Source organism: Podarcis pityusensis, assembly GCF_964106645.2.
Source record: "Podarcis pityusensis genome assembly, chromosome: 6".
Taxonomy (NCBI): Eukaryota; Metazoa; Chordata; class Lepidosauria; order Squamata; family Lacertidae; genus Podarcis; species Podarcis pityusensis.
In genome coordinates this window covers 49087083-49110921 of record NC_138030.1, presented here as the reverse complement: position 1 = coordinate 49110921, position 23839 = coordinate 49087083, and the positions used below count along the sequence as shown (strand labels likewise).

Here is a 23839-nt window from a genome sequence, read left to right as displayed (position 1 = left end):
AGAAAAAGCAGTTAAAAACAATTCCATCTTTTCATCACTACTTTTGAATTTACTTATTTTCTGGACCTCCTCATGCCTCCCTCTTTTGTATTCCAATTCAGTTTGTTTGTCCAGCAATTCCTTTCCCTCCTTTTTAATCCCAATCCTTAATCTCAATATAATATAACATTAAATTTTTACCTATTAATAGCCAATTTTCCATTCTTTTAACCTTTTTAATCCTGATCCTTAATCTTGATCTGTATATAACTTTAAAGCCTGTACAGCTAGAAACCACTTAATTTCAATCCATCATCACTCTAACTTTCTTTAATTTTGCAATATTTCTGTAGGTAATCTTTAAATTTCTTCCAATCTTCTTCTACCGACTCTTCTCCCTGGTCACGGATTCTGCCAGTCATTTCCGCCAATTCCATATAGTCCATCAGTTTCATCTGCCATTCCTCCAGTGTGGGTAGCTCTTGTGTCTTCCAATACTTTGCAATGAGTATTCTTGCTGCTGTTGTTGCATACATAAAGAAAGTTCTATCCTTTTTTAACACCGTTTGGCCGACTATGCCCAGGAGAAAGGCCTCTGGTTTCTTCAAGAAGGTATATTTAAATACCTTTTTTAATTCATTATGTATCATTTCCCAGAAAGCCTTAATCTTTGGGCACATCCACCAAAGGTGAAAAAATGTACCTTCAATTTCCTTACATTTCCAACATTTATTATCAGACAAATGGTAAATTTTTGCAAGCTTGACTGGGGTTATGTACCACCTGTATATCATTTTCATAATATTCTCTCTTAAGGCATTACATGCCGTAAATTTCATACCTGTGGTCCATAACTGTTCCCAGTCAGCAAACATAATGTTGTGTCCAACGTCTTGAGCCCATTTAATCATAGCAGATTTCACCGTTTCATCCTGAGTGTTCCACATGAGGAAGCTACTTGGAGCTGCTTCTGCAATGTGGGCATTCTCTGTTGCTTGTTGCTTTGTGCGCATCAGTATTCCCTATGGATTGCCCCCTCCCATACGAATCCTGGTGGTGGGGAGGAAGCCAACAGCTGAGTCCAACATGCACCGTGAGCTGGTATATATGAAACAGCCACCTTGCAAAGTTTCAGTAGAGTACAGGCAGTGATTGTGCCAAAATAAGCTGCCTGAAATCGAAATGGTCTCATTCAGGCAGTTTCTTGACACGTCTAATATCTGTACTTTGATCCAGAGCTCTTGTTCAACAACAGGTTGGGCACAAAAAGAATAAATAGCCACAAATCAGACTTTAGAAAGTGCAATAGTCAGAAACCAGTGGGAGAACATTGCAGCTTCCCAGGATGTCCTGTTACTGATGTTAGCGTGGCCTTTCTTGAGAAAACTTCCAAGGGAGACTCCAGCATGAAGCTGCTGAATTACAACTAAATCACAAGAAGTTCCATAGTTTAACCTGAGGCCTGAATTGAGATAATAGGTTATCCCTGGATGTTTGTGTTATTATCAACACTGCTTTGTGAAAGATCACTGTACATTTTTTAACATACATTTAAGCTTTACAGTAATTGTCATTGTCTGTGCTTTTGGCATTTCATCCCCCTTCAACCTTACTCCCTAGAATATTTCCCCCCCTTTTCCTCTACAGCCTTGTGTGTGCACAGATATATCTGACAAACTCGGGTTAATACTTCATTAGAGATGGACAAATCTGTCCCTTTTGGTTTCTCTCTCATTTTTCCCAACCTTAAATTCAGTTCTCCACATTTCCACATCAGTTTGTGATTTTTAAAATAAATCCTTATGAAAATTCACCAGCATCTTAATGTGGATCTTTTTGAATATTCACGAGTTTGTATGCAATTTTGCCTAATATGCACTTTTCTTCAAAGCAATTTCATTTAAAATAACAATGCATCTTGTCTGTTCTTTTCCCTAATAGATGCATTTTTATGGACACTAGCACAGTATATGCATTTTTGTGCACATTACTCAGCAAGAGAACTGCATTACAAAATTTGGAAAATGTGAATTTTCAGGGATGGCTCTGTTTAGGTCCTTGTATTGTTCAGGAAGTGTGAATTAGGTAGGTTCACATTTAAATGCAAACTGAATCCAATTCCCTCTCCCCCCCATTCCTACACCTCATGTATGTGATGAAGTGGACTCTAGCCCACTGCAAGATGTCACTAGAAGCTGCCACAGCTACTTCTCTGGAGGCTCTCTCTCTCTCTCTCTCTCTCTCTCTCTCTCTCTCTGTGTGTGTGTGTGTAGAGGACACCCACAAAGGCACCTCTTGAATTCCGCTGCCTGAGGCAGCTGCCTCAGTCTGCCTCGTGGATGAGATGGCCCTGTATCCAGGTGTGTTCCCATGACCTTGTAGCTGCTGAAAAGTGAAACCATACAGATACTAAGGTGGCAAACAGTTGGGGGGGGCAAAAATAGGCAGGCAGCGCTCTTACAAACAATGTTATAGTTGTGTAGAAGAGGGAATTTCAGCATGTGCAGCTTAACTGACTGACTGAATGAATACACCTTATGTAATGCATAGTTTGGTCCCCACAGAAACTGAGTTTGAGAAGCAAGTTATTTCTAAAGGGCTGAAACATGTGAAGAGGCTGAACCCAGAAATGGCAGCTTAGTCCTTTTGAATAAGAAATCTGAGTCAACTTGCCAGTCAACCACAACTCTCTCCTAAAGGTCCTTGTTTGAGAAGGCAAAATAAAGGGGGGGGGGCATAAATGTTGCTACAGCCTATGGTTCCAAGTTAAAGTGTTGCCTTTTTTGACTTTCTGTGGTTCAGGATTTTAAAAATAGTAAATTACAATGGAATAATTTTTGAGCGACGTAAGCTAAATTTCTTTTTCTAATAAAAAGTGTCAGTTCTTCCTTGCCACCCCCCTTTGAACAATCTCTCTGCTTGAAAATTTCTCCTTTCATTGGATTTGGTGAGGCAGCAGAAGTGCTAAATTGATGCCTGGACTTGGTAATTGATTGGACAAGAGCCAATAAACTGAAGTTTGTTGCACGCAAGAGGGATGTGCTTCTCAGTGGCTGGCTTGGCTATCTAGGAAGGAGGTGTCCAAGCTCTTCTACATGGGTCTCCACTCTCCTTGAGGGATCAGATTTGCAACTTGATGGTTCTCATTTATCCCTTTGCCACTGAATGCAAACATTGTCTCCTTGGCACACAGTTTTGTTTTCACCCAGTGGTACTACTTGGGCTGGGTGATGGGCCACAGGTCTGGGCCCCTGCATAGGGTGCAGGGGTGGAAATGGCTGGCCTTTGTTAGTAGCAGTCATCCGTAATGTCTTTCCTTTAAAAATAACCAGAGTGAGTGGGGAACAGAGTGAAACTCCAGTCACTCAGACCTCCATCTTTGTTTCCCAGAGCACTATACCTCTGAGCCTGCTTGGGACTCTGGGAAATGAAGGTGGTGAGTGTGTGGTTGGTAGGCCTAGGGGAAAAATTTAATTCTGTTTGCATTTAAAGTCAAACTGACAAAATTTGCCCTTTCTGAAACAATTTGTGAACTGAAATACAGTCCCATCCTTCAAAGTTCATGCTTCTCCAAACTTTGCAACATAGGTCCCTAGTGAAGCAATGTGTACAGAAATAAGGTAAAGGGACCTCCGACCATTAGGTCCAGTCATGGCCGACTCTAGGGTTGCGGCGCTCATTTCACTATATTGGCCGAGGGAGCCGGCGTACAGCTTCCGGGTCATGTGGTCAGCATGACTAAGCCGCTTCTGGCAAACCAGAGCAGTGCACAGAAACGCTATTTACCTTCCCGCCAGAGCGGTACCTATTTATCTACTTGCAGAAATACATATGCATTTATTAAATGAATATATTAGTGAAAATTTCAGACAAAACACATTACACGAGGGAAAGATGCTTTACAAAAATGTAATTTTAGCCAAAACTTGGTGCAAAAAGGTATCTATTATAATAAATTCTCACTAAAATGTGGATAAATTTTCATGAGGACTGAAAAAATTGCAAATGGATGTTGAAATGTTGAGAACTGGGAAACCCAGCCAGATGGGTGGGATATAAATTTATTATTATTTATTTTTATCATTATTATTATGCTTGGGAAACAAGAAACGGAGAGAAGGTACAATTGGTTCACCCCTCGCGCCTGCTGCAGTAGTGGCCCCCTCTGCCTCTGCCACACATTTGAATCAGGGGAGAAAGGGGGAGACTGACATGGAAGTGGGCAAGTAGTAAGACAGGAAGGCCTAGGGGAGAAATTTAATTCTGTTTGCATTTAAAGTCAAACTGACAAAATTTGCCCTTTCTGAAACAATTTGTGAACTGAAATACAGTCCCATCCTTCAAAGTTCATGCTTCTCCAAACTTTGCAACATAGGTCCCTAGTGAAGTCCCTAGTAAGACAGGAATTGGTTCCTGTTGATTTCACCAAAGCTTTTTTCCACAGAGACTTTTGGGTGCCCTCCTTCCTTCCCATGTACTAGCCATGAACCTGGGGTGGGGATGAGTCTCCTCTTACTTGCTTTCTTAGAATAAAGTAAAAAGGGCCTGCTAATCCCCCTGCTGCATTACCTGCTGCCTACCAGATGCTAGGTAGGGAATGAAATTCTCTCTCCCACCCAGTTACCAGGCAACAAGTAGGAAGGAGCCAAGGAGAAGAGTGAAAGATGAAAACGAGTGACCTGGAGGAGAGGGAGGGAGGGAGACCTTGGAAGGTATTTCCCCCAGGATCCCTTCAAGACTGGCATTGCTTCTCTTTCTACCAGCTGAAGCTGGCATGCCAACTGCAACCCCTTCTGAACAAAGAGAGACTGGCTAGACTGCTGTAATATCTTAAACTTGGGACTATCTTTGAAGACTGTCCAGAAACTTCAGTGGAATGAAAATATAGTTGTTAGGCTGTTAATTGGGATCAGGGATTAGGAGGGACACATCACAGCAGCTGCACTGGCTCCTAGTTTGCTTCCAGGCACAATTCATTCAGAGCGTTCATATGTCATAATGTACAAACAGTCAATCAATCAATCAATCAATCAATCAAATAAAAACAGAAATTTGGCAGTGGTCAGGTCTTGCTTGGATTGACAACAACTTTGGTCAGCCTGACCTATGCTGGGTGGAGTACTGGAGGAGTCCCACAATCTACTTGGACCAAATAGTATTTTCAAGACCATCAACTGTGACACTTTTTCTACTGAGGCTGTCTGTGAAGTGGGAATCACGGCACTCTGTTTTAGTTGTTCCATTCCTATCTGGATGGCTGTTTCAGGAGGTATTTATATATTTATTGCATTTATATTCCACCTTTTTATCCAAGGAGCTTCTCAAAACAGATAACAAAATCTATAGAAGATAACTCTGGAGTAAAATATAGATCGCAACAGATACAGAAGAAAAAGAACTTGCTTTAGGAAATAAAGTCCCCACATTGGTAGCCTTTTAATGTTTGATGTTTTATCATGCTTTTAGATTTGCTGGAAGCCACCCAGAGTGGCTGGGGCAACCCAGTCAGATGGGCGAGGTACAAATAATAAAATAATAATAATTATTATAGTTAAAGTGATGGATGTGGAAAGAGGCAGTGTTTTCATCCCAATCATACCCTGGCTCCATTTCCAGGCAACCAATTCAGCTGACCTGGCTTGGCTCCAGATGTTCTTGGGACAGACCTGAATCTTCAAGAGTGCATAAACAACAACAGATCTAAAATATGAAAACAATCCTTCATTGAAAGCTAAGAACACACAGACACACAGTTACAATTAAGCAACAGAGTGTAATATATATCATATAATCATGGAATTGTAGAGTGGGAAGGTACCCCCAAAGGCCATCTAGTCCAACCCCCTGCAATGCAGGAATCTCAGCATACCTTACTATCCAACCTCTCCTTAAAAACCTCCAAGGTAGGAGAATCCACCACTTCCCGAGGGAGACTGTTCCACTGCCAAGCAGGTCTTACAGAAGTCTTATCAGAAGACCGAATGCCAGATGATAGTCTGTTTCAACTAATTAGTCGTTTTCAATCTCATCCATTTAATCTAGTGTTCTTGGGAAGAGTGATAACACCACACTCCCGAGAAAATGTATCCCTTTCTGTACTTTACTTGCCAACAGAATTCCTTTGCCTGTGCTGCTGCTTTTTTGTTGATAGATCATTAGCAGTAAGTACAATTTGTGCACACACACACAATAATTAGACACAATAAATGCAGTTACCCAGGTTTATGGAATATTCCACTCAAATATCATTCTCACAGTGCAAAACATAACAAATTGTGGAAATAATACAGATTGGCAAAGTTGGGGAAAGTTAAAGAAAAAAGAGCAGATGCTAAAAGATATATACATGCTACATTTCTCCCAAATCTGTAAATCTATTCTGTAAATCATTGAGGATCCCTAGGGGATTGAGGATTTTAAAAAAAAATCCAGGTTTATTTAACCAGGACATGGATTTATTTTTTAAAATGGGCATCTATTTTGAACAAATGCTCTATGGACTTAATATTACTACTATCTGAACGTTCTAACATGGAAATACAGAAGGTAAATAAAAGCTGTTCAGGATTGTGAAACAGGGCTAATAACATATCACAAGATAAAGCACGATGGCGAGAAGGTACGCAGAAGGAATTGAATGTATACTTAAAGGACTTAAAAGCTGTCAAGATTAAGAAGTTTTAAATGCGATGAATGGGATTATAAAAATAGAGAAAGCATATCCCTGGTTGAATCAAAAGGATCCTACCGAAAAGGTAGTTACATTCCAAGAATCTCATAGTTTTTCTTCAGACCCCAGGAGCAGCAACAAATATGGAGATTCTTTGGCTATCTCAGAGAGAGGGAGAGGAATGCAATAAAGACAGGAGCAACACTTTTTTGGAGCATTGCCCAATGTTAAGATGGTCAGGATGATGCAGAGGCTGATGCAACTCCCTCGTATTCAAGGAGAAGATGGATTTGATAGTAAATTTATCATCTCATGAACTAAATGCAAATGAGAAATCCATCTTAAGCAGCAGGAATTGGGAAAATGTCCATAGCTGTATTTATAGGCAAGCAGAAGCTCAGCAACTCAGCAGATGACTTCCTACAAAGGGAAGACTAGGACTCCATTTGGTTCCCACTGAGCTATGGAGGGAAGCACACCCAGATAATGGAGCAGAGCTTCAACTGCAGTTCAGAGATGTCTCTTAAAGAGACCACAATTGCCATATGTACAAAGATAAAATTGACTTTTGTTGCTGTGCTCATATTTGCTTCTCGCCCCATGTGACCCCCAGAAGGGAATGTGGTCCTCTGGCTGAAAAGAGTCCCTTGATGTAGGGAGACACTTGAAACATGAAACTGAGAGGTGTAGACATCTCATATAGCTAAATATAAATGACCACAGGTGTTGCAAACCTCCCAGCAGTCAATGGAGGCAATTTAAGCATCCTTGTTCAACCTCATAAGAGGGTTGAGATCAAGGTCACACCCACACATGGCTTCCCCCAAAGAATCATGGGATCTGTAGTTCACCCCTCAAATAGCTACAATTCCCAGCACCCTTAGCAAATTACAGTTCCTAGGATTCATGCCCTTTAAATGGTCCAAGTGTGGAAATAAGTCCAGACTGCTTCCTTTTTTTTCAAACGGTGTATTGTTTCTGCCACTGAAACATGTATTTGGACTATTTCAGAATTTTTTTCATTTGCTGTGTACTGCTAAAATTAATAAAAGATAAGGAGAGCCTTGCAGGGTCAGGCCAAAGGCCTCTCTAGTCCAACACTGTTGACCAACCAGATGCCTCTTGAGAAGGCCTCAAACAAGACGTGAGTCCCACAGCCCTCCTGATATCAAGTTGTTAGTCTTGATATAAAACCCAGAGCGTTGGCTTTCTGTCAGGCAAACAGATGTATTTTCAGGATGTGTGCCATTGTCAGGAATAAACTGGTACCTATTGCACAAGAAAATAGGTGCCTATGCCTAATAAATAGGTAGAGTTGGGAATTCTGGAGTTGGGCCTAAGGACTCATTCATGCATTCATGTTAATCACTCAATGACTGCCAGATGAAGTGATGACTTCTAATTGTATAACCATCATGCATCATTCACTACAACCAGAGCTTTCATCATATTACCTCTCAGCCACCATCTCAGATGCCATCTTTTCCAACAGGGGCAATCCACACCTTCAAAGGCAAGGCTCGGAGCGACCTCAGCCAGTCACATGTGTGAGTCGTTGATCGTACTATGGACCCATTAGGGAGGTTATACAGACCTGCTGCAAAGAAACTGCAGACCAGGGGAAATTCCTGACTGAGAAACAATTATTTTTGCACTTTTACCAAGCTCATTGGTCACTAAAACTATTACATGTCTTGTAGTGGCAGCAAATGTCCATAGTTTTTTTTTTTTTAATGGTAATTAGTCACTGCTTCAGAAAAGAAAAGAAAAGTCACCGAAGCTTTTCTTTTTTACTAATATGAATTGTTATCAGGGATGGTAAAGCTCACTCTCTCCATTTCTCTCTTTGTCTCCTAAGCTCTGTCTCCTTTAAATTAGCTTCCTCTGTTTGCAGGTAAGGAGGGGCGCCACAGCACAGAAAGCTTGTTATGTATTCGCTGCATGCCTAACTGCAGAACCAATTGTAAGCCGCTGCTCACCTCCCCCCACACCCCAGTTAAATAGAGGTTTACCACAAACTGTGAAAATGGATGCTTCATATTTTGAATGAAAAGGGTAAATCAAATACAGCCTTTCCCTTGGTGCATGCACCTCACTGCCTCTGGAGATTATGCTGAACATTGCTGTAGTGTGTGGCCTGCCTCATGCCTGTCCAGTGATTGATTTCATCCATTCGCCGCACCCCTGCAGGCATTTACCTGATGTGGTTCACGCACTGCAAAGACCCCAATACATCTTCGTTAGCCAAATCTATATGCATGAGAATACACATGCACACAGAAACAAACATATATATGTCCTTCTACGAATTGCGGATCAAAGATGCATGAAATATTGAATAGCACCTAGACTGGAGGAGGAATTTAAAATATGATAAGCACAGACGACACTATAACATTTGTATAATGAACATTTCCATCACTATTAAGATGCCAAAATAAAAATTAACCTGCTGGAAGATTTTCTCTCTCTCTCTCTCATTTGCTGATGATTCACCTTGACTTTGTGTGATATTAGGGAGGGAGGGAGGGAGGGAGAGACAATATAAAAACCAAGGTTAGATTTTGTTTTTGTTCCATTTTGTGCACATCAGGTTGATTGTAAACGATGCCTCCCATTTGGCATTCAGAAATATTGCCTTAAAAACCCTCCGTTCCCAAGGGGGGTGGATTCTCTTAGCAATTCAAAGGAGAAGGAGGAGGCAGAGGGAGGGAGGGAGGGGGGAAGAGAATGGAGCATATGATAACCGTCTATGATTTTGCCTTGGTAAACAAGGGGTTAAGTATAGCAGTTGAAGGCTGCAAGCTTTGTCAGGGTTGTACTATTTTTCTAATGCACAAGGAGAAGGGAGGCTAGGAGACAGGAGACAGGGGGAAAATCCAGGGAATGGAGAATCTGAAGCACACCCTGAAGGGATGATGATGGTGATGGGCATCAAGAAAGATAACAGGTCAGGTGCATGCAAAAATCTCTGTCTTAAGGACTAAGACTAAAAGGTGGTATTTCATTTGCCTCCCCTCCCTTAGTTCTTGAATCCTGACTCTGAGTGGTTAAGGAAGGCGGCTGTCTACTGCTGAGGATGGGATGCCAGGGAGTCTCTCTTGGGGAGCAAAAATCCTTTGGTTGGGCTTAGCAACAAGAAGGCAAAAAACCCACAAAAAAATTGCAGTATCCCGAGAAGAGAACTGAATAGTCTCCTGTGGCTCTCAGTGAGGTGGGCATCCACTTAGACCAAGCCAGAGGCTGGACAGCTGGGAATGCTGCATTGTGCTAAGGACATGGAAATCTCAGCGGGGGCTTCTGGCTGAGACCTCGAGCCCACATGGGGTCCTCTTCAGGTGCTTAGGAGGGCCAAGCCTTTCCAGGACATGTCCTGCATGTGGAATGAAGTCCAGAGCTTCTTTGATGTGGACCCGGCCGCAGCTGGATGAGCTCTGCGTGGCAGAGAGCGTGTTGCACTGTTTCTCTTGCTGAGAGGAGGAAGATCAAGAGGGAGACCACACTGCAGAGGACCCTGCGCCAGCCAGGCTGCATAGACCGACACAAGTGCCGAATGGTGTGTAGACTACCACTTCTACCCTCAGCAATATACAGCGCTCTCTCTCTCTCTCTCTCTCTCTCTCTCTCTCTCTCTCTCTCTGTGTGTGTGTGTGTGTGAAAGAGTGTGTGTTTGTGTCTCTGTGTGAGAGAAATATAGCTCTGTTTTTATGCCACCACAGTTGATCTCCTTGTTTCATCCAAGATAGCTAGAGCTTGCAATACAGCTCTGTGAGGGAAGGGCTACATTTGGACAAAAACAAACAACCCCCCTCCTGGTCTTCTTTGCAGATGCTGTTTTAAAGCCCATCCAGCACTGTCTTACTGCTGGTTTTCCAGGCAACGTCACACCTCTTGAGGACACTGAGGACATCAGGGTTTGTTTGTTTTTTGCTGAGTATAGCATCTTTCCACTATCATACAGAAGGATTTCAATTCAGACAGGCACTGCCCTGAGCAAAGGGCTACAAGAACTACCAAAAATTCTTTCCAGTCACCACCTCATTGCAAACCTCCACCCTCCTCTTTCTTTCTTTCTTTCTTTCTTTCTTTCTTTCTTTCTTTCTTTCTTTCTTTCTTTCTTTCTTTCTTTCTGACTCACCATATTGCCTGAGGAACTTATGGGAATCTTGGAAACCTCTGTGTTTCTCTCTAAGGTCATGGAGTCAGTGTGAGAGACACTGAGCTCTCCTCCATCAAGGTAAACGTGTGCCTTGTTTTTTGCTTGCTCTTATTCCTTAGGCAATTGTTAAGAGAAGAGCCTCAGTACAGAAATGCAGCAGGGGAAAGCACTTGCACACTAGAAAACAGCGGAGAAGGAGGGGTGGGAGGAAGGAAGGAAAGAAAGAAAGGGAGGGAGACTGGACTGCAAAAGTCAAAAGAGATTAAGGTAGGGATGCAGCATGTTAAATGTGCACGATGCTGTTTGATGAAACAGAGTGCTTAATGTTTACCTCTGAGTCACCAGGGTATTCCTTGAGTTGAATGCTCAAGTCCCAGGTGCCGCATGGGCAAATCTTAACACTTCAAGGCAGTAGCAAACTCTAGGCAGCCTTTGAAGTTCTTTGAATAAACTGTTGGTGAGAAAGAACCCCCACCTATGTTGTGTGATATGTTTGCCAGGGAGAAAGCACCCTTCATTTATTCTTGTTTCTTTTAGCCCTTCCTTAAATGGCATAGCATGGGGTGATGGGAGTATTTTAGACTACACTTGATGCAAATTAAAAGCAACCCATTTATGTTTGTATACATTGTGAAGAAAGAGGGGGCTAATGCTCATGGTGCTATTTGTTTCTCTCTTTCAGCTGGACAGGCTTCCTTTACATCCTCTCTACGTTTTCATGAGCCACTTCCAAGCCCACGCGCAGACCCTTCTGGCAGGTGTTAGAGTCCCCCTGAACCTCATCCCACCACCAGACATTCAGAAAAGTTTAGCTTAAAGGCCTAAATATGACAGTTGCCACTGGAGATCCCACAGATGAAGCAGCAGCTTTGCCTGGTCATCCTCAGGACACCTACAACCCAGAAACTGACCATGAATGTTGCGAGAGGGTGGTCATCAACATCTCGGGACTGCGCTTTGAAACACAGCTCAAGACACTTGCTCAGTTTCCAGAGACCTTGTTAGGAGACCCTAAAAAGAGAATGAGATATTTTGATCCCCTTCGGAATGAGTATTTCTTTGATCGAAACAGACCCAGCTTTGATGCTATTTTGTACTACTACCAGTCTGGTGGCAGATTGAGGAGGCCTGTTAATGTCCCCTTAGACATCTTCTCAGAAGAGATAAGGTTTTATGAACTTGGGGAGGAAGCTATGGAGATGTTTCGGGAGGATGAAGGTTACATCAAGGAAGAAGAGCGGCCTTTACCAGAGAATGAGTTTCAGAGACAAGTGTGGCTGCTGTTTGAGTATCCAGAAAGCTCTGGGCCAGCCAGGATTATAGCAATTGTCTCTGTCATGGTCATTTTGATCTCAATTGTAAGCTTCTGCCTGGAAACTTTGCCTGTGTTCCGGGATGAGAATGATGAGATGCATGGCAGCAGTAGCAACCCAAGCTCTTACTCCAATAGCACTATGGGGTCTCAGCAGCAAACATCTTTCACAGACCCTTTCTTTATAGTGGAGACGCTCTGCATCATTTGGTTCTCCTTTGAGTTCTTGGTGAGATTCTTCGCCTGCCCCAGCAAAGCTGGCTTTTTTACCAACATCATGAACATCATTGACATTGTAGCCATCATCCCCTACTTCATCACACTTGGAACGGAACTGGCTGAGAAACCAGAAGATGGCCAACAAGGTCAGCAGGCAATGTCTCTTGCCATCCTCCGAGTGATCCGCCTGGTGAGGGTCTTCAGGATCTTCAAGCTCTCCAGGCACTCCAAGGGATTGCAGATCCTCGGACAGACCCTGAAGGCCAGCATGAGGGAGCTGGGCCTCTTGATATTTTTCCTCTTCATTGGTGTCATTCTCTTCTCCAGTGCTGTCTACTTTGCAGAGGCCGACGAGAGCGATTCTCAGTTTCCCAGCATCCCTGATGCTTTTTGGTGGGCCGTGGTTTCCATGACAACAGTTGGCTATGGAGACATGGTCCCCACGACCATAGGTGGGAAAATAGTTGGTTCCTTGTGTGCCATTGCAGGTGTATTAACAATTGCCTTACCAGTGCCGGTTATAGTGTCCAATTTCAACTACTTCTATCACCGTGAGACAGAAGGAGAGGAGCAAGCTCAATACTTGCAAGTCACCAGCTGCCCAAAGATCCCTTCTTCCCCTGACCTAAAGAAAAGCAGAAGTGCCTCCACTATTAGTAAGTCTGATTATATGGAGATACAAGAAGGTGTGAATAATAGCAATGAGGACTTTAGAGAGGAGAACTTGAAAACAGCCAACTGCACCCTAGCTAACACAAACTATGTTAATATAACCAAAATGCTAACTGATGTCTAGCTAATAATAATAATAATAATAAAACAACCCTAATAACTTATTTAAAACTTGAGTGGAACAATTGCAGATGTTGCATAATACCTTGCATTGTAGTTAATACAAAATGTTCTACAACGTGTATTGGTTCTGCATGGGAAGCAATAGTCGTGTAAGTGACTCTTTTTAACATTTGATGCTCAATAAGCTTTCATGCAACCCCTCCTCCCCATCACAGACTTCTGGTTTTCCAATTGTATGGCACAATTAAAGCAGAATTATGTCACAATATCAAATGAAAGGCATTGGAGAAAAACAAAACAAACCACCTCCCCATGTAAACAACAGTAACAAACAAATGCCAACTAGCATAAATATAATTTAATATAGAACTCAGCCCATGCAAAAATATATCCCAAGGAAATAGTATGCAACTATACATCTAGCTTTCAAGCTTCAGGAATTATACAAAAGGTCATGCATAGTTTAATTAATGGAACATCCATCCAAATTACTTTAAGGTTCAGATTTCCAGATCAGAAATGCCAAAGGGAGAATATACCATGCAGGGTCATGCTTCTGAACCAAAAATGCTGCATTGGATTCATCCACTGCAGCACGCCAGTGTGAGGCTCGCGGGAGGCACTGTTTAGTAGGACATTTTCTGTTGCTTTGGTAGAGATACATCAAGAGCCTGGAGACATTTCTTTTTTTAAAGAACACATGTATTATTATTTTTTGCTGGTTTGGGGGTCACCAACATATTCAGGACTGAAAAGCATCTTGTTTCAAATGCTGGAGCAACTAAGCTGTGGCCTAGAATATATTTATACTGCAGTGAAATTTAACCCAGTATTACAGTAAAGCTGCATGGATATTTGTTGCATGGATCTTAATATTTAATACACGAAAATATATCTATTTTCTTAAGTAGACTATAGAGTATACCTGTTTATAGTGTTTCTAGATTCTCCAGTGGCTTGAAGGAGATTTGTGGACATAAAAGGGGGAGAAAGGGAATGTGTTGGGGACGGATGTGGGCCGACCACAAATTTGATAACCAAGGCAAATGCCCTAGGTGTTTGCTTGCATGAGGGTGCAACCCAGGAAAGGTGATATGAAGAGTACACACCTGTCTTCCACATGTAGGGAGGAACTGGTAATTTATTCATAGTGGTATCATATGCAGAGATGTACATCTGACCAGAGATGGCCAGGCTTATTTGTGACTAAAACATTGCTGGGTGACACTGTTAGGCAAATGTAAGCTCAGACCCACAACAAATATTGCTCACAGTGCTTGGAGGCGTAGATAGTTTGAGATCCACAGCTAAGATGCAACAGTATAGAATGCCAATGACTTTGTCTGAACTTTGTTGACTTGCGTCTTCTGGTGGTGACGGGGCTTATACGATAATGCCAGCCCAAGGTCATTTGTTCAGGTGTGGGCAATGTTGCCCCATGGAAATGAGTCTTGACGGAGTTGCCCCAGCTGAGGAGATGGCTGTGGATGGATACATGCAATGCATGGCTTGGAAGTTAAGGCTTCCTTTGGGATGTTGCTGTCATGTGGTGGAGTCAATATTCTCAGCTTTAGAGTAAATACAATCCAAGTCTACTCCCAGTGGGCTAATCTGTTGGGGAAATGCCCATGGGCAATATGGTAGCAGAATTTGGCCAACCTCACACATCAGAATCAGATCCATTCTTTTGAGTCAAGGAGGCAATAAGACTCCTGGTTGGACTGCTCTTCATAGACTGGCATTTTAGCTTGGTAGTGTCCCGTTGATGCGGCTGCTTCAGCTCTCAAGGGAAAGAATAGCCCTTCAGTAAAGGCTCATTCTGCTATCAACATCCTAGGAAAGTAGCTTTTGGAACCAGTGTGTAAAAGAGTGAGGCCAATATCCCCTTCTTCTCATCAGTAATAAAAAAGATGATAACCCTTCTAAGCCAACAGGATTTGGTTCTGAGGCCACCATGGGTACTCCTTACAGTGTCCTATTTCCTGAGCTGCTAAACACGGTATGATTATTTGGAATAGCACACTCAGATACACACACAGTGTGTGTGTGTGTGTTCTTATATCATATTTAGAAGCTTAGGATTTGGAGAATATGTGAGAAGTCCCCTATATATATACCCACCCATGCCATAGGGAGCAAATGGAGCAAAACTGAAATCCCCAACCAGATCAATCATGTGGATCCTGCAAGTATTACTCAGGCAGCTTGCTGATGGGTCCTGATCTTGCATTGATATGGATGATGGATGCCTTGTGAGGACCAAAAATTCACCAGACCAAAAGAACATGTTGAGCATGTGATCTGATTGGATCTGTACAGAATTTGGCAACAAGGTAAAGCAGATCCACCTTTGCTTATTTACTTATTGCACCCCACTCAACTCACTTTCAACAGCTTAGCATTGAAAATGATATAGGTTGAATGGGATACATGCTGAAGCAATCACCTAATTTATTGATCGTGTGCCAAACTCTATACAATCCACTTAACCTGCATTCTTAATGAACCACCTGGGCTGTGTGTATTGGCCCTAACCCATATGCTTGTGCCAAGAGGGGCAATATATCTCAACAACACCTGCCCTCCCTTTAAACAGAGTATAAGCCACATGCAGGCCTTGTTTTGATTCTACACCTGTTGCAGGACAGCTGACTCTCACTTTTTGAATATGAACCCCCCCCCAAACATTAGATTCACATGATAAAATGTGGGTCAATTTCTTGATCTTCCCTCAACCCTGCACTGCCCCTGCCAAAGAAAGGCAATTTCTCTAACCTTCTTGGCAGTCACTGCTGAAAAGATGTATAAAAAAGAAAGCTGTCAGGGTTTTCTAACGGCTTATGATTTGAGGGGCTTACTAATTATTTCACACATCAGCAGTGCTGGAGTTTGCATTGCAGGATTAGGGCCACCTATGTCACAGTGCCTTGGACCATTCTTGTAGAATGCTGACAAAGGAAGAGCTTGGCATCACATCTCTAATTGCTTGCTCTCCAACTATGCTATGAATTTAAAAGGCTAATTTTGGAATATCTTCCATTGCAGTGAGCAGGGATGGAATAATCCTTCCTATTGCCTTAAGCCACTGCTAAAAATATTCTGTCCTCTCCACCACTCTGTCTGTAAAGGAATCATAAATATTCTTGGTTAAAGATCCATGCAGGATACTCCTGTACATTAGGGGGAAATCATTGCAGTCTATGCAAAAAAAATCATGAGGAAGGGGGTTACTTCAGGGACTTCCATGGGGTACTGTCCTCATGTAATTATGGGGTAGGATCCATGAGGCATCAGAGAGTAAGGGAGGCAAAGTTAAGCCTACTGATTTCAATAGTAGTTGAGGTTATTCATGCTAGGAGTATGTTCAAGATAGAATTGCGAGGATGAAGCCTAGTACTTCTGAGGAGGGGACTCACTGCTGCTATTTCCCAGCATCTTAGGTTGGATCCCGACCGGTACTATTTCAGTGAATTTTCAATTGCTGCTCTTGTACTTGGGTTTGCACATTATCTAACTCCACACTTGTTTTCATGCATTTCCCATTCCGCCTCTCGGAATTGCAGACTTTGACTTTTTAATGCCCTCACCCTAATATAAAGTTGATTGTATTTGCAGTCCCAACTGTGTGCTCACCTATTGACCACCCCCTGCCCCAAAAGGTGCAGCGTATCAAAAAGGAGTGGTCCCTGTATGGGAAGTAACCTTGAAGGGGCATCCTAAATTGCCTGATCTCTGCATCAAAAGAAATTGGCACCAGAAGTGAAACTCAATGCATATGTTAAGATACAGGTAGAGGAGCAACCTGAGACTTCATCTGAGGCCAGTTGCATAAAAGCTTACACCTCTTATGAAGTACAGTACTTTAAAAAAAAAAAAAAGTTTGTTTATGAGAAAGAGGTCGGAGGGGAAACCCAGGAATGAAACTCTAAACAGGACTAAAAGGTCATGAAACATTATCTTGAAATGTACCTCCTTATTGCACAAAACTCCATAGCAGAGCAGGTATGAAATGTTGGATGCATCTTTATAGCTTATCATCTTGCTGCCTGATCCATCCCATCTGCAGTGGCAATAACCTGAAGCTTTAGATCCTTATCTAGCACCATCCTGGACTATGACCCTGGGCATTTTTTCTGGTGGCTCAGTTTAAGAGTGCCAATGTAGGAACTTTACAAAAGTCACTATGGTTTGTCAAGCTTCTACGGGGAATAGCTGCACACTTGGGAGTCTATCTATCTATCTATCTATCTATCTATCTATCTATCTATGACACTGGATCTGGACCCAGACAGTTAGTGTGAGTCCTTTGCTGTAGCTTTTCAAACCCATTATCAGGAGACCCCAAGGCTGATGTAAATCAAAACAACCTACCTTCTGGGCCTTAACTGTGACTGACCACTATCAATGAATGTTGAAAAAAAAGCAGAAGTTAGGAAATCTAAGCAGTTGGTTTTTCATTTAAGTTATTGCTTAATGGTGAGATGCTGGAATATTGATTCCATAGACCGAGGAAGTGATGGCCTCAATGTGCTGCAGTTGTCTCTGAAGTATGTTCAGTGGGGCTTACTCATTAGTAAGTGTGTTTGGGATTGCAGCCTTAGATGTGCTGCGGAGGTAGGGAGAGAGGAAGCCAAGAATAACCAGGAGAAACGCTAAGGGCTGCAGTGCTCTGTTGCATCCAAGGTCAGGTTTAAATGGAATGTATGATTGTTTTGACTGTCGTATCTGCTGCCTGGACACTGTGTAGGCAACTTGAACTGCGGCAGGATGCCAACCCTCTAATCTACGAATTGGCTTGACCCAACCACTGTGCTAGAGCTATCTCACGCCCCGTACCTTTGCAGAGTGTTATGGCGCAGAGCTGAAACTGCAGACCACAGCAGGTGGGAAGGAGCAGATGGTAAAACGGGAGTGTCATGATGAATGCTGGAATAAGGATGGCAGGATCTGCAGGTTTAAGGCAGGGCTTCTGTCGTGAGGTTTGCCTATGCGGTGTCCAGACTGCAGTCCAATTAAACTTCAGCAGGTACTTCTTTACATAACTTTGGGTGAGGTTATTCAGGGTCAAGGACACACTTCTACCTAGATAAGCATGAAGCAGTACCCCAGGGGCATAGCTTCTTGCCTCAACTAGGGCAGATCCACACCACACACATTTAACAAAGCACATTTAACATACATTTAAAGCACATGGCTTTCCCCAATGAATCCTGGGAATGGTAGCTCTGGGGAAACTAGGACTCCCAGGGTTGTTTGGAAGAAATCATGCACTTTAAATATACGGTGTGAATCTGCCACTAATTTGGATTAGTTAGTAAAGCACAGGAAAGCAGTCTGGGCTATTGGGGTGGCAACTGAGTGTCCTTCAAAGGCTAGTAAGTAGGGTTGATCTTATACAAAATAGAGGAGGACATCAGCCCAGAAAGTCTTGGGCAGGTTACAAAGGTGATATAAACTGTGAATGTGAAAAGTGGATTTGTTAAACCAGCATTCCTAACTTCCATTAGTGCCCAATGGGTTGATTGTCTCTTTAATTTGGAAAATGTAGTCTTCTGTATATTACTCAGGTTCCTAAATGACAGCTGAGGCAGGAATAGATGGATGAGATGTGAAGAGAGTGGGTTTAAATGCAGGAGTAAAAGAGGAGTTGGTTGTTGAATGAAGCATAGTTTAGTCATTGTTATTCCACAGTCCAGGAAGTATGAGACTGCTTTTGGATCTGCAGCAAGAAGTTCTCTGTGTCCATCTGATTCCCTGCTTGTGAATTGCTTTTCCTGCTCCCAATCCAAGATGTCTGGCAGATGTAGATCAGTGGTGAAAGCAGGGGCTCAGCATATGCTCAGAGGCACTCTTCATTCTTCACATTTCACTGCTGAGCTTTTAGAAACAGATCCAGAACTGAGCCATGGTTTACTGCCACTCATATTAAGTCCTCTATGCGTGGCTTTCTTGATAACAACACAAAAATGTTAGCATTTGACCTGAATCCTCGGTAAATTATTTTGACTCAGCCAGTGCACATGTTGATGCCTTGAATACTTTTGCTCCTTCCTTCAGGGTCTCTAAAGGCTGGTTTATGCATGTAGCTGTATGAGATGAGAATAAGGGAGATCAGTAAGAAAATGTTGCGGCAAGTGTTCCTGTTCACTGCTCCAGCCACCCATGCCCTTTTCCAGGACACCTCATTCCATTTGCCTTTCAACCATTTCCCCAACCCTCCAATAATCAGTCAGTATTTTGGGGACATTGAGCATGCTCAGTCCTCTTTGAGCTAGGGGTTTCCCCCCCTTTTTCTGATGGTGTGTCTGCGGGTTTTCTCTTAGTTTTTCATATAGGTTTTTTTTTGTAGTTCTGCAAATTTCAGAGTTCCCCCAAGTCTGTTGACCTGACACCTCCCTTTTGTAGGCTGGCAGTACTGTTTTGCCTATATAAACAACTGCACTTAGAGCACTAGAAATAGAGGGAATGATAAGGTAGGACAGTTCTGACATAGTAAAATAATTAAAAACAAGGAGTGGTATCCAGTTATGCTATGCTTAGAGTGTAACTAATGAATCTAGTTAGTACTGTCCATTGATTTCAGCTGGGCAAACCAACAGTGGATTTCAGTTGGGTAGAACCCCAGAGTTGCACATGGGTTTTCTAAAACTGCAACACACAGCTCCTTCCAAGACAATCTGTTTCCAGTGCAGCAAATGTGCAATTATTACCCAAATGGTGTGTATAGTTCAGATATTCCTTCATTCCCCCAGACTGAACTTAGAAATATTTCATTTCTCCAGCAGTTAATTTGTTATATTTTGAACCTGGAAAAATACTATCCAGATAATGCATCAATTACAGTTGTGGGTTTGGAATTCAGGTGTGAAAGTGTCATTTGATATTGCCTGTGATGTGCATAATGATGAATGATGGAAACAACACATGGCCTGGATATTGTACTCTTGCCTTTGAATGAGAGCTTTCATAGCAATGAGGGTTCACATTCAGTAATCGTCAGAGTAAGCTCTTTAATAACCACTTTTAAACTTTAGAAATGATCAGAGGAGATAGAATAAAGTTCCTAAGGTCATGTAAAAAAAGAGAAAAAGAAATTGTCAGTAGTGGAGTTGGGATTAAAAAGACAGAAGTTTCTAACATGCAAGATGTTCAGATCACTAAAAATAAATACATAAACTATATAAAAATGTAAAAACAGCCAAGAGAGAGAAAGAGAAAGAAAATAGCATGCCTGCTAATAGCAGGTAGATGATGAAATGTTCAACTTGCATAAAATCATAACAGCTCTGAGAAAATGTATATAGCGGAACATATCTCAACAGTTATCTTCTGCATTGTTTTCTGTAACCTCCATAACTCAGTGCTATACCTAGAATGGTCTTAAGAGCATGCAGCATGAGGGTGTGTAAATATGGGCATATTTGTGCATAAAACCCAGAGAAGAAAAGTGAAATACATAGGAGGATCTCTTTCAAGAAAGGTCATGCTTTGTAATCAAATCATTCATGGATGAGCTACTGGATTTACTGCTGAAATCTCTAGTCTTTCTGGAGTTTGCAATACACTAGAGAAGGGCCCAAATCTCACAACAGATCCAGCTGCTTTGATAAGGTTAAATTGACAGAAATGTGACTCTCTCCATTCTCCAACGTGGAGGAGGAATTCACTGATCTCCCTTCTCCCTTTTCTCAAGTTAGTGAAACCAAATCCCCCCTTGGGACTTGTGTTGAATTCTGATCTGGATCTGAAGTTTGCAGTTTTGGACCCATCACTAGTATTTATGTTACTATGCAGGTGAAGCCAAATTATGAGCTAAGGCATTTGTTTGTTTGCTGTGCACCTTTCAGATTCAAACAGCTTGTCGTTTTCACGGCACCATACCAATGGTGGCATCCTGGGTTCCTTTCCACCCCAGCTGTGGAGCCTGTAACAAAAATGGCCTCTAAGCAGGAGACAGAGGACCACTGGATTCAGAAATACAGTGGATACTACAGAATGCACACTTAAGGGGAGGGTGCCCAGTCTAAGGGGAAAAGAGCAGAGGAGAGGCAACACACGTTTACTACAAGGATGTAGGAATTTCTCAGGGGGCAGCAACACTATTACTCTGAGTACTATGTTCGCTTTTTTGCATCTCACGCCCTGCCAAGACAGGGTAAAAATGCTTTCCATTATAGAAAGACAGCACATCCCAGCAGCCTTAGGGGCACAACCATTTTGTCCCAATTTGAGGCACACACAAGTGCACTTTACCCATCTACATTTGTCCTCCCAGTTCTCCTCCAGTTTCCTGCCCTTCTGTGCAATCATGTTCATCAAAGGTGTTGTAGCATGAGCATGCTGGGCCTAGGGTACAGCCCACTCCATCAACAGTCTTAAAGATGACACAAGACCCCATTCCCCAATGTGAAGAGTAAGCAAGGCTTACTCTTCATATTATTACCTCCTGCCAAGGCCACAGGGTGAGGGATTCTTTCAAGCACAACTCCCCCCCCCCCCAACAGCCTTCTTTGGCTGATTCAGCTCATAATCCTGTACAAAAGGGTCCTCAAATAGTGGTGTTTTTTTTTTTTGCAAAGCACACATCTCGATGTTCAGAGGCCCTTTGGGCCCCCACCCTACCCCAAAGTGCAGAATTTCACCCCCCCTCTCTTTGCAGAGTTCTCTGCCCACGAGGTCTGGATCTGCTTAGGCCCTTTGTTGTTGATCTCTGTGATCTTCCCGCAGCTCCCGCCATCTTTATCCTGTCAGCAGTCTTTGTGGTGCTGCAGGCTAACCTGTTTCTATCTGTCACATGTTGGAAAGACGGGGTGGGTATCTGATGCCTCCTTGCTCATTCCATTTTCATTGTTGCTGCTAGCTATTTGTTCCTTGGAGCCTAACAGCTGATCCCTTTTGCTAGAAATGCCCCCTCCTTTCCTTTCTCCTGCTCCACTGTCCCAAGTGAATTTCAGACTAACAGGCATTTTCTAAAGGCAAGCCCTCCATCTGTAATGTGGCTCCTGCTCTAAAGCCTTGGTGATCCCAATCTTAGAACACAGATAAGGCTTTGGCTTGGTTTCAACAGAGCTATGCTAATTTACACCATCCCACAATTTGGCCCAAGGATGAATTCAAGGTGATAGCTGGCAAATGAATCCCTTAGTTCTCATTTTATCTTCTCGGGTACATTTTGGCTTCTATGAGATGTCCAATGTTGTGCTATTAGGAATTTAATTCCAAAATCTATGTGTATGTGTAAATATGTAATGGAACTGTGTGTATTATTTCAAGATTTGTAAGGCTGTTTTCTACTGAGTGCGAGGAATGTAATTAGCGAACTGCACCTGCTTTCCTTGCTACCTGAGACATTGCAGATGTCCTACAAACTAGTCATATTACTAATTATTGCTTGGAATGTGAAAGAAAGGATATTGGATCAAATAAGTGTGTGTTTGCCTAATTTGAGAGAATCAATAAGAAAAGGAAATCCAAGAAGGACTCATAATAAAGATGCCGTGGAACTGAATCTTTTGTTTCCATGGTTACTGGAAGAATGGGACCAATAATGGTGAGAGGACGCTAAAGAAAGAGAACTCATGGGAATGTCGAATCATTTAACCATGTGTTTGCTTGATGAAAATTTAGACACCAGCTGTATCTAAATTGCACAATGTGTATAGAACTTACTGTTAACAACTCACAGGAGTCCTCAGCACTAACTGGACACAAGAAGCTGAGATATGCCCTGTCAAGATGAATTACTTGTATATAGGGATAGCTATTTGTGTATATGTATATATATGCATATACATATATATATTCCCAAATGGAGATTTGCTGTCTGGTTGATCATGTGTGTACATAATATATGCTTCATAGATTACCACCAATTTTGTAAATATCAGCACCCGTTAAAAATAAAAAAGGTATATTACTGAGGATTCGTTTTGTCATACATTGTGTGTGACAACAAAAGAGGAATAAACTTTTGACAGGCTGCTGAAGTCATATTGTTCTGATAGCCCCAAAATGGATCCCTCTAACTATGTCTCCCCACCCTGTCACACTTCTTTTTTCTTTGTCTGCTCTCGAGTATTCCATCCATTCTGAAATAGTTCTGAAGCTATTTGACGATGGGACATGGAGACTGCTGAAATTATTATATCATCTGCAGACAGTCTATAATGGTTAAAAAGTGTTCCATTTCTGTCACACAACACACTTGGGGTTGTATAATGATGCCAATACCTCCTAGAGAATTGTAGCAACATTGTTAGTGATGGAAAGAGGAAAGCTAATCTTCAGCCACCTGTCCACCCACCCCCCACCTGAATGCCGGAGAATGGCCATTTAATATGGTTCCTTCTGAATGGCCATATATGGTAGTCTTTTCCCCAGCAAACTCGTCCTCAGTATCTGAGTAGTTTTCTTGCAGCAGTAATCTTCGTGCACTGTTCTAATTTATTTCAAGGACATTATTGGTGTTCAGATTCCTTTACAAAAACACTCAGGCATGTCTTCCCCAGCAAACCATTTTGCATTTATTTTAATGCAACATCAAGTAGGACAAGATTGGCTCTCATCAGCTCCCAGGCATAAACTCTTATTGGAGTTCTGGGGTGGAGTTGAGTAATTTTGTAACAGTTATGATTGGCTTAGATAATGAAGGAGGAGAGTCTGGGTGATGGCCAGACAAGGGGCATAAGGAAACATTTGCTTAAAC

At 42.3% G+C, this 23839-nt stretch overlaps 1 protein-coding gene across 3 annotated transcripts; it reads left to right on the top strand.

Annotated features, from left to right (window-relative positions):
- The first annotated feature begins 9461 nt into the window (after nt 1-9461).
- LOC308480720 (potassium voltage-gated channel subfamily A member 2) lies at nt 9462-19617 on the top strand. 3 transcript variants are annotated; one of them, XM_081012437.1, is made up of 2 exons: nt 9462-9599; nt 11491-19617. In XM_081012437.1, the coding sequence occupies exon 2, from the start codon at nt 11636-11638 to the stop codon at nt 13133-13135; it is 1500 nt and encodes a 499-aa protein (XP_080868563.1). In that variant the 5' UTR covers nt 9462-9599; nt 11491-11635; the 3' UTR covers nt 13136-19617. The 3 variants fall into 3 exon arrangements, with proteins under 3 accessions (XP_080868563.1, XP_080868562.1, XP_080868564.1); XM_081012436.1 differs by having other exon boundaries at nt 9462-10205; XM_081012438.1 differs by lacking the exon at nt 9462-9599 and adding an exon at nt 10698-10886.
- The last annotated feature ends 4222 nt before the right edge of the window (nt 19618-23839 follow it).